The sequence below is a fragment of the Brienomyrus brachyistius genome, chromosome 5, assembly GCF_023856365.1.
Source record: "Brienomyrus brachyistius isolate T26 chromosome 5, BBRACH_0.4, whole genome shotgun sequence".
Lineage (NCBI taxonomy): Eukaryota > Metazoa > Chordata > Actinopteri > Osteoglossiformes > Mormyridae > Brienomyrus > Brienomyrus brachyistius.
The window spans coordinates 13,457,284-13,469,133 of record NC_064537.1 but is presented as its reverse complement, the minus strand read 5'-3'; the positions used below and the strand labels follow the sequence as shown (position 1 = coordinate 13,469,133).

At 37.3% G+C, this 11,850-nt stretch overlaps 1 protein-coding gene across 1 annotated transcript; it reads left to right on the top strand.

The window, feature by feature from the left end:
* Positions 1-797: 797 nt before the first annotated feature.
* On the top strand, positions 798-11,840 carry prkar1ab (protein kinase, cAMP-dependent, regulatory, type I, alpha (tissue specific extinguisher 1) b). The gene is made up of 11 exons (XM_049013796.1): positions 798-926; positions 5,256-5,448; positions 5,549-5,713; positions 6,425-6,516; positions 6,620-6,681; positions 6,787-6,833; positions 7,032-7,190; positions 7,372-7,432; positions 7,945-8,066; positions 8,268-8,349; positions 8,549-11,840. Exons 2-11 carry the CDS (start codon positions 5,275-5,277, stop codon positions 8,719-8,721), a joined length of 1,137 nt encoding a protein of 378 aa, XP_048869753.1. The 5' UTR covers positions 798-926; positions 5,256-5,274; the 3' UTR covers positions 8,722-11,840.
* Positions 11,841-11,850: the final 10 nt, after the last annotated feature.

Sequence of the window (11,850 nt, the reverse complement as noted above, 5' to 3'; positions counted from 1 at the left end):
CATAAATGCCATTTTTGTATTGCCTGTATTGTCAGATAGTGTAATTACTGTGCAAATAAAAGCCAGAATCCTTTAAGTATTTACTCCTCAGTGAGTTGAGTTTTGCCCTGGGAAAACTATCTGAAATCCATTTTGTAAATAACAATTTAACCAAGAAACACTTGAGGCTTCTGGTTTGCATGCCCTGTAACCTAATTATTTGTGTGTGTATTTGTCGCAAGTTTGTATAAATTTTTTGCTGAGTCTTTATCAAAAACCTCTATCACATACAATTAACGTAATTTTTAATCAAATAAATGAAGTTTTACTGTAAAATAAAATCGTCCAAATTTGTAAAATAATATGTTCAGAATTAAAAATATAAACTATGAATGATGGAAAGTTTTGCGATAAATTTTCCGTGTTTAGTATTTGTGCCATAACCCTGACTTAAATTCCGTTACTGCTGATAGCCAGTTTATGCTTACACATGCAGAAACAGAAAATATAGAAAATTTAGTTTTTAATCGTAAAGGAGTAAAAATAAATTACACAAAACAATTGGAACAGATGTTTGACCCAAAATTATGAAAGCTATTTCACTGCAATATCAAGATCCAAGTTTATTGAGAGTGCGCTAAACAATGGTTAATGTAGCTTATTGCTTTATATTCGTAGCAGTTCGAGTCGGCGGGCTGAAAACAACGGCTTTCCTTGTGACGTCAGGACTTCCCTCGACTTGTCCTTTAAGGTTGTCAAGGGTTGCGGTTCTCGTGTCAGAACGAGGCAGCTTGACGTCAGCGGTTGCCTCTGATTGGTCCTAGTTTATTTCCGGTGGGGCAGCCATCCAAGGGCTGGAAAAAGAGAATCGCAGAGTTTTGACGGCTGTCTATAAGAAAAATTGTAAGCTAGGAACGAAAAATATAGACAGCCTTTAAACATCTAAGGTAAGCAGGTTTTTTTGTTATGTATTATTATTCTTCACTAAAGGGATAAGGCTTTACGCGAGATAAGTGTAGTGTACAGTGTACACCTCCCGTTTGTTATGATACATTTTCAAGATGGCCTCACTAGGAAGAGGACTCTGCGGCCCCCAATATGTTTATTTCTCTCTCAAAGTTGCGAACGGTTCATTTAATGATAAGGGCGCATGTTTTTGTGTTGTACAGATAAAGTTGCATTACATTTGTTTCTGTTGTTTATGTCATGAAATACTGAATTTTATATCTAATTAATAAAAAATAAATAAAACAGTCGTCATTTAGCGCTTTGCTAGTTCTGTTGTCGAGAACTGTCAGTTTGGAGGCAGGGTGCCGACAGATATAGCGCCGGCAGCAGTGGTCTTAGAGTTTGTAATGCTGAAATATAATTAACAATAGTGTCTAAGTTAAAATTAGCTTTGCATATTAGCTAAGCTTGCCAAAGATTCTTTTCAATTTGTTCATTTCGAAATAATAGCCGTTCACCTGATTAAATACGTCTAATAACCATAGCGCATAAATTCAACGTATATTAATTTTATCTTATCAACTTGTACTGATTAACATCAACCTGAAACCATACAGCGACTGATGATGCCACAGCAGTCTTGATTTCGTAGTGTATGGGAAGATAAATACCTTCATTAACTGTTAGTTGACTTTAAACAGTTGTGCGGGATTTAGGGTAGACTAAATTATTGGAACTGATGACTTAGTTAATTTTTCTTTATTCTGTTAAACGTTTCACAGTAAGAGTTATATTACAGTCTTAAAAGCAAACCATGTTTCCCGTGCACTTTGTTTTGTAGTCTGACAGAAAACTTGTCAGTTTCACATGCCTAATACTCATATGAACACACTGAAGAAGTAAAAGAAATATGTAATTTTTTAGTATGTACAAGTGCAGTAACAGTCATTATGTAAGCATGTATGGCAATTATACTTATGTATTTTTTGTGCATATTCTCTATCTATATTGTACAAAGGTTTTCTTCACACTGGGATTTTGAACTACAGAATAATTAAAATGTCAGAGCCAGTTTACATGAATGTGAGTAAAACCAAATAGCAAAACAAGTGCAGGTAGCGTAAGTGACTGATATTTGCTTGGCAAATAAAATGCTGTCAATTTCAGGGTTTGTTGTCAGTTGCCCATATCTTGCTTGCAGTTATTATTATGACCAATTCATTTTACACTCATTCCTCCGTTTAACCTGTCTCTCTTAACGTTTTGTGGCTCATACCTACATTGGTGGTATTACTAATTTAAAATCAGAATTCTTTATTTTTTATTTTGACTTAAAAAACATGAAAAAAGTGCCCTCAGAATCTTTCCTGGTCTGTTTGGCATTGCACCTTGGGTTGTTATGTAACATGTTCATTTTGCCACTGCTGTCAATGCGTATTTCTGTCTGAAATTATTTAATAATTTTAATTATACTGTGTGAATAGCTGTTCATGGCGTCCATAAAAATGGAAATATTAAGCAAAATTCTTAAAAATTAAAACTAAACATTGGATTAAGTCCAAATATCCTAAGGTTAAGGCAGTCAGTCCAGTTCCCCTAGTTTTTACATTCAGATTTTTGTTTTAATAATGGGCAATTGAGCAGGGATGCTCTTACAACAATGGTCAGTGGAGTTTGACGTTTAGCTGAGGCAAGATGACGTGACCAGAGAAATGTCAGTGCAGTACTGCACAACGCTTGTCTTGGTGACACAAAGAAAGCAGTGTACAGTAAACCTTACACACACACACACACACACACACACACACACACACACACACACACACATATATATATATATATATATATATATATATATATATATATATATATATATATATATATATATATATGTATGTATGTATGTATGTATGTATATGTATATATATGTATGTATGTATGTATGTATATGTATATATATGTATGTATGTATGTATGTATGTATATGTATATATATGTATGTATATATGTATGTATGTATATGTATATATATGTATGTATATATGTATGTATGTGTGTAATAAAAATGTATATAAATTAATGTATTTTATAAATGCATAAACATATTGCATAGAAATTGCATGTTTGTTAGAACAGTAAATAAGAGGCTACTAAGCCATTTATCTGTAAGTATAAGTGTTAAGCAGAGCAACAACACAACTTATGCAGTAGAGAAATCATTGGCACAATCCACTGAAAGTAAGATTGCTTAATATGGTTAGCCCAAATAAAATAAGACTTGTAATTAGTCTAATTAAACTAGACAGCTGATTTAAATACTAACTAAACACTAATAATAGTATAATACTAATACTTATTGCCATATTTATTCAAGTGTGATGTTAATGAGCTTTGTCAAGTTACACAGCACAACCTGCTTTTTTTACACAGATGTTGAGTCTCCTTTATACTGCGTGTATGATTTGTTAAAATGCAGCTGTTTTTGCCTGGATTTACCCCATTATTACATGTCCAACCTGAAAGAAATGTAAAAATCAGCTGTTGCATTTCAGCTTCCTTTCACTAACCTGACGCAATACATCATGAAATTGTCCTCAAAAAACTGGAAGATCATTAGTAACCAGAAGTTCAGTATATTTTAATGGAAATGTTAACCTCACATTATGAATCCTGGTCTGTCACTAAAGTGAAATGAGCATGAATGATGGGCAGTTACATGAAATTATAATAATTACAGTTTTTAATCTGTGTATTTTGTATTCTTACATGTCCTTTTGCGCAATATAGAAATAATCTTTGTTTGGAAGTGTCATTTTATTATTGGATTATGATCGAAGAACATGTAATGTTTCATGTCTTACAAGGAGTATAGCTGTTAATTATAATTATAATTAAGATAAATCACTTTTTGCTGCTTAGTTAATGCCTCTGACTGCAATGAACTCCTGCTACCCATTTATGTTGATTTTAGCCGTTCAAGCACATTGCTCAAGGATGCAACAGCATGGCTGTCCCAGGGATTCGAACCATTACACAACACTCAGAAATATAACCAACAATCTTTATGACTGTGAAATGTGTTCATAATTATGCCTCTTGTCTGTCTTTTAATTAGATTAGTTTTGTTAATGATTTTGTTGTTATGACTTGGCAGCTCAAGTGTCACCCACAGAGGATCCCTAACTATGACGTTTGGCTTAGTGGTGCCTGCATTATTGGAACTTTTGCATGCAACGAAAGCATAAAATGACACACAGGAGAGAATTAGAGCTCTAATGAATTAAATCCAAGCCAGGGAGTCAGATGTGCTGCCTGTTATTCGCTAACAGCTGCAGACATCTGGTGAATTTCAAGTCCCTCATGGATACACTGTAAATTCTGCTCACATGGGCTCAGTACTGATGCACTAATTGATAGTTATTACAAGAAGCCAATGCATACACTCCGGTAATATATGGTTCTGCGTTTTATATGGTGAGAAGATCGGAAATAACGCAACATGCTCTACGCCCATTATGTGCATGTATCAATGTAGCAACAATAAGGTGAAATTAATAATTCAAACTTAATTTCTTTTAGCTAGAAAGTATAATATGAAAACAGTGTCCTTTACAAATGCTCGCATTCACACTCTATCATAAATACGAGCTAATTTGAGGTTTTGCATACTAAATAAATGTAGTTCACCAGTTATACTGAGTTTTGGGTAAAGCTGGGTCAGTTCAACCTAACATAATATTTTTATATGATTGTGGAAATATGAAAGAGAAACTGAAAAGGAAGTGACCTATTTCATTTAAATATTTCAAAGAAGCAGTATTATGGATTCACTTGTAGTATAAACTTTGCGCACAGTGCTGATAATACTATCATCAGTATTGGTTACACATTATGGGGTAGTTATTTTTTTCAAGATCAATCCCTGTGGGGGGGAAAAACTTTCTTGTGATCGATCTGTCTTCATGATTATTTAATCAATATACATTTTTTCCCTAATTTTGCAATGTATTCCCGGGACCTAGTGCACCCTGCAGTTGAAAATAAATAAATAAATAGCATTTCACCAATTAGAGATAAATTTACACTTCATTTCATAAAAGTAAAAAACTTGATTTCAAAAGACTGTCAAGAAACCCTTTTAGGTTTATTAAGACAAACTCTGTTTGATATTCCTTTGATTTAAATTTGCAGGGATTTTTGGACTCCCCTTTAAAATATGCAACAGGCTGTGAACCAGTTGCTTTTTTGAATTTGACTTTTGTGTGTTTGGTTTGGAGAAACCTCACATCACACCTCATGCCTCGGCAACGCTCCCTCCCGTACTCCAGGTCTCCTCAGCAGGTCAGCATGGCGTCCGGCAGCTCGAGCAGCGAGGAAGAGAGGAGTCTGCGTGAGTGTGAGCTCTACGTGCAGAAACACAGCATCCAGCAGCTCCTGAAGGACTGCATCGTGCAGCTGTGCACCTCGCGGCCCGACCGGCCCATGGCCTTTCTTAGGGAGTACTTCGAAAGGCTGGAGAAGGTCTCAATCTTGTTTTCGCTGTTTAAGTGCGGCTGTCAGATATAAGCTTACTTGTATTAGCAGTCCTGCTAAATTCCACGGTGCTCCGTTCCTCCACCAGGAGGAGGCCAAGCTTCTCAGCCAGCAGAAGTCAAGCTCTCGCTCCGACTCTCGCGAGGAGGAGGTCTCTCCGCCCATGAATCCAGTGGTGAAGGGCAGGAGGCGACGCGGAGCTATCAGTGCCGAGGTCTACACCGAGGAGGACGCTGCCTCCTACGTCAGAAAGGTGACCGCAGATCAGGCCTCTCCTGCTACTGCCCGCATCCTCCCATGCCATCTCCATCTTTACATCTCTTCATATGAAGCAGTCTAAGAATGTATCTGTCTGTAGAGTTAGATTCCCTTAAACCAAAATGATTCATATTTGCCCTGGTTTCAAGGGTTTATCTCACATAAAAAAACAACTCTTAGGCTCGTGGGTGAACTATCAAAATGCCGTGATTTGTCTATACATTCTAAGAATGCAAATTCCTGATTTGGTTTTGATTTTAAGGACTAATACATTATATATCTTACTGGTGTCACACTCTACAAAACAATTCAACCAGTATTCAGTGAGAAATCTAGAATTCTCGTTTATTCCTGGTTACCGGGCATATTGAGCTACTGAGAAATGATGCCCAAAAATGGGAAAGATCTCAAAGCGTTTGGCCCCTTATAAGTTTCTGCTGCAGAATTTCTGCTGTCTTCAAAGAAATTTAATTACATGAATTGCTTTGCATAGAAACACACACACATTTGGCTGTTTACTGGGTGTCTGGTTTGGGAACTTCTAAAAGTAGAAGACGAGATTGGGGGACAAGTCAGGTACAAAATAATCAGTAACGTGAAACCCAAACTCATGATTAAACAAATAACACAGGTAATTGATAATACAGGTCTGTTGAGCCACTATAATTTCATATATTAATAACTCCTGATATTTTTTCGCTCATAGGTTATACCTAAAGATTACAAAACAATGGCAGCCCTGGCTAAAGCAATTGAAAAGAATGTGCTCTTTTCCCATTTGGATGATAACGAGAGAAGGTATTTCAGTGCTTTTTGTTCTGACCAGTTGTGTGCAATTAGTGTTGGATCTAAACTTCAGTGATAATTCAGACAATTAATGTATGGCACCCCTGTATTCTAGCGATATCTTTGATGCCATGTTCCCTGTCACCTATATCGCTGGAGAGACTGTCATTCAGCAAGGTTGGTTTACTGTTTCTATTAGCTTGTATAACAGTGGGAGACCCCCAGCAGAATTGAACCCGATATCACTTTCATAAAAAATAACATATGTTATGTTTTGCACAGGTGATGAGGGTGATAACTTCTATGTTATCGACCAAGGTGAAATGGATGTGAGTTATCTATTTTTAATAGATGTTTATTTATTTATTTGCTTGTTTACTTAAGCCTATTATTTATGTTTATAGTGAAATTAATAACTCGTAGAGTTTTTGATGCAGCAGTAGCTTCGTTGCCTTTCCAGAGACTTTCTGGTAATTGAGGCCCCTCAGTCACTGCCAGCTGAAGCAGATTCTCTTGGCTCTTGGCAGGTCTATGTGAACAATGAGTGGGCCACCAGCATTGGCGAGGGAGGCAGCTTTGGGGAACTCGCCCTCATCTACGGGACCCCTAGAGCAGCCACTGTGAGAGCAAAGACCAATGTCAAGCTTTGGGGAATCGACAGGGACAGCTACCGGAGGATACTGATGGTGATTGTTTCTCCCTAAAGTATAAATCTGCAACCGATGAAATTTGGTCAGGGCCTAAAAGGGTGAAGTATGGCTTCTCATGACCACACATACAAATGATCGCGGGTGCCAGGCTGCCAACATACAAGCCCAGTGCAAACATCAGTCTTTTAATAACCGTCTTTCTTTTCTCTGTTTTCAGGGAAGTACTCTGAGAAAAAGAAAGATGTATGAAGAATTCCTCAGCAAAGTATCAATTTTAGGTTTGTTTCACCTATTTACGTGCCTGCCTATTTTCTTTCTAAAAGCCTGTCTGGGAAAGCCTCTCCTTTTCTTTGGTCAACCTCATGTCTCTTGGGTTTAGCTTCTGGCTTGACATTTCTTTACATTTTAATTGAAAATACCTCGCAGTCTCTTGCAGCTGGATGACATTTTGTCAGCTGGATATTTTACTTGTCAGGAAGGTGTCAGGATTCCTGAGGACTTGGTCTGGGCTTGTCGTTACTGTTTTGTCACTCGGTTTATTCAGTCTCTAGAAAATTCCAGTCCTTGACTTTTACGAGGCACGTTTATTGCATCAAGAATTTTGAAAGTGCTTGACTCGTATTGCAGTGATTGGATTTGATTGGTTCGTGTGTTACATCTTAGGATGGTCTAATGCAGATTGTTAATGTCAGGTCATGCTGTCCCATATGCAAATGTACAAGTGTGCACAAGTGACCCTTGTAATCAACGTGTTTCTGGATGTGGGTGTGACTAAACGATCTGTCTGCAGAGTCCTTGGACAAATGGGAGCGTTTGACGGTGGCTGACGCCTTGGAGCCTGTGCAGTTTGAGGATGGGCAGAAGATTGTGGTCCAAGGAGAGCCCGGAGACGAGTTCTTCATCATCCTTGAGGTTTTGTCATGAATCCCTTTAATATAGGTTTATGCCACCGCTTGGGTTATGATTGTGTCTGTTAATCACTGGAGTTCTCGCAGTGACACGCACTGTCATTCTGCAGTGAGTGATGTACCTACGTCAGTAATGTATATTGGAATGAGCTTCGGAAGGTGCCGTAATGGGAATGTTAAGGCCTCGTTTTAATGTTTTCTGCAGGGTTCTGCAGCCGTATTGCAGCGCAGGTCAGAGAACGAGGAGTTTGTGGAGGTCGGACGACTTGGGCCCTCCGACTACTTTGGTGAGAATACTCTCACGCTTTTTGTCTTTTAGTTATTTTTTTGTTTCTTCGTTGTAGCCATACACAATGACCGTGTGAAAGTATCATCCATAACTGCAGCTTAACACCAGCACCGAGCTTAAAATGGATCGGATCTGTCTGTGATACAACCTACATGTAGATTTTTTTTTTTCTTTTCCTTTATCTCCTGAACCTGCAGGTGAAATAGCGCTGTTAATGAACCGGCCTCGGGCGGCCACGGTGGTGGCCCGTGGCCCACTGAAGTGCGTCAAGCTTGACCGGCCTCGCTTTGAACGCGTCCTGGGTCCATGTTCAGATATTTTGAAACGAAACATCCAGCAGTACAACAGCTTTGTATCACTGTCTGTCTGAGCGCTACCAGCTCCTTCCCTACCTGCAGGGTCCACCAATGCAATCCAGTCTGCTTTTATGTTACCATTTATTTGTTGAATGCATTTTACATATAGTGAAATAATTTCATATGTTCACTATGCCTCTGCTACCCACCAGCATACCTGCTTTATCTGTCTGTTTATATGTACCTAGTGCAAAATTTGAAGACTTTTACAAGCGTTTGATCCATAAGCTTTCTACATGGCAGAATATCTAGCGTTTTTTTTTTTTTTAATATATTTTATTTTTTTTTATAATCCAAAAAGGAACAAAGTGAAGTCTCCCCACAGTTGCTTCTCTGAATAGTGATAAGGTGTTTTAAAGGTTGTCCTTACTGTACGAAGCTACTCTATAACAGTTAGAATTAGGAGAACAGCAGATGTTTTAAAATCTGTTCAGTGTTTCTAGACTACAAAAAAAAATTGGGTTTGTATTGCTGTTAAGTATTTTGAGGTCTGGCATATGTTACATTGGCTACTGTAGCTTTGTTTGAAGTAGTTTATTTCAGGGTTACTGTACATGAAGTGTGCTCTCACAAATATGGTGACCTGCTCAGGTCCCCTAATTTGCACATTGGTTAGTGTTTTGATTACCCCAATTTCTTTTTCGTTATACATACAAACAACACGTTATAGTAAGCGCTTACTTTTCCTCCACTGCATACTCCCTATAATTTGTAATTATTATTTAGATGTATGTTTCGCTAATGAAAAGAGAATGCATGCTAAAACATCCCCTTCCTACTCCTCATTTGTGGATATTTTCTGTTCTGTTCGCCTCAGCATGTCACTTGGTTTGTCTGCCAACTCCCCAAAGCAGAAATAATGAATTTGTAGATGTATATTTGCTAACTTTATGTTTCGGGAGCTTCAGAGAACCGTTACCGTGGATGAGTTCAGCGCTTTTTGTGCAGCTGCCATTTTGTAAAAGAGAGAATCTGCTTTACATGTGCAAAATGTACGGCTGGTAAATGTATATGAAATTTAATTTGCCTCTGGAGAGGAATGAAAAGCATGACTAGTTTTTTTTTTTGTTTTGTTTTTTAACAAAATGGTGGATATTAGTGCATGCATATGAGTTCAACTATGCTAAATTTCTAACTGAACATCTGATTTATTTTTATAAGTATAAATATAAAAAATTATAAAATCTATGTTTTGGGGAGTTGCGTATCCCATGGATGAATACAGAATATTATGGTCATAATTACAAAGCTTACAAGGCTAGTGCCAAATACCACAAATACCGAACAGAGATTCAATGCAGAGCCTGAAAATAACTGAAAAGGCATAAAATATAAACTTGTACTTTTGACAGGGTCACTAAGATATGTTTTTATTTTATTTTATTTTAACTGATTTTGGCCTACAGAATAGGATCTTTAACTGCTATACATCTGCGAGATTTACCAGTGTAAAATCTCAGAAAGGTTAGGACGTTCAGATTAAATGGTAAATGCGCAGAGACTGTTTGGTGTAAACTAGAATCGCGACACAAAATAACTAGCTAATATTTTGCCTTCAGTTTAACTATTTGTTTTATTGGTTGTTTGGGTTTTGTCGGAAAAGAGTGAATCACCCTTGGGATGCATCACACGTTGATTGAGTTTATCCTGTTGACCCCTAAAAGACAAATTCTTGCTCAGTCTTAAGTGTGTTTCAGTATTTGCCAGTTTTTGTTACATTTCTCAGTATGCACCAAATGATTAGCAGTTTAAACATATTCCACTGTTCTATAACGTATATAATCGCATATCTTTTTATCGTTATAATTGTTACTCTTAATACTATGTATAGCGTGAACTAGTATAGGACTGTAGTTGGGAGTGACCACAAGCTCTGAGCAAGTAGTGTAAAGTTCAGACTTTTTGTAAATGCTTATTTTTCCATGAAGTCTATTATAGATGCCCAGTGCCATGACTTAAATATACCATGTTTGTTCTGTTTCCAACAAACAAAATAACAGTATGTTAGTTGTCTCCTGTAAAAGTGTCATGGATCAATATTTTCTATTTATTCATGATTGAATGATTTTATTAAATTTATTAAACCGGAAGTGTTCAGAATATTTTTCTCTCAAGCAGCATCACAGCATGCGTCTTTATTCAAACAAATTCAAAATGATGCTCAAAAGGGAACCTCTCTAAAGGCACATCAGTTTTATCTCTGTTGAATTGATACAAACATTTTGCATTCTTGTTCTATCAAATCTGGCACAATTACCTTGTGTTATCCTGACATTTGATTTTTAAATTGATGTTCACTGCCTTTAGTACTTACATTTAAAAAAAAAAAAAAAAACTTGTGAAAGTAAGATTGAACGGGCTGATAGGTGGTATTTAAGTATGAATGCCCTACTCATCGCTGTCAACAGCAACACCTGAATCTGAAATATTCAAGTGAAGACCTGGGTGTGAGTTTAACCTCGTGTCTGCATACGTGTGACTTATGGTCGACCTCATGCCTCATAGTTACAAAAAATATTAAACTTAAAGTGTCCTGGGTATATGTAATGAGAGCACCTGCTGTTGTGCTCATAAAGTAATGTCAGCATCAGCCCAGCAAATGGTGGGTAATTAAAATAAACTTTTGTCCATTTGGCCCTGGACACTGGCTTTTTCACCTCTTACTTAAGCTGTATTTTGCTTTTTCTGACACCCCCCCCCCACCCCATTTTTGGACTCTTGTATACCCCGTTCTTTCTGCGTAGCTGTTATTTTCTTTTAATTCGTCAAGATTTATTTAACTAAAGTTCTCTGTCACATGCTCACTTAATGGCTTTATCAGTCCAGTCAGTCTGTGGAGAGTATGTATGGATGCATGTGTGTATGTCCATGTATGTTTGTACAAAAAAACAACAACATAGTCCGCCTTAGCTTGTGTAACCAGGGTGACGGTGTCCCTGTTAGCCCAATCTTAAGCAGGCCCATAATGCCTGCAGTGATGATGAGCTGTCAGCCACCAGAGCACCATTTTGTTTCTCTTGTTATTCATGACTGTGTACCATTTGATTTACTCTGTGTGCTTTTCCCTGTTCCTTTTGGTATAGATTGTCCTAACGGCAGGTCAAGCAATAAAGACATTTAATTCTTAAATCTATCCATTGTGC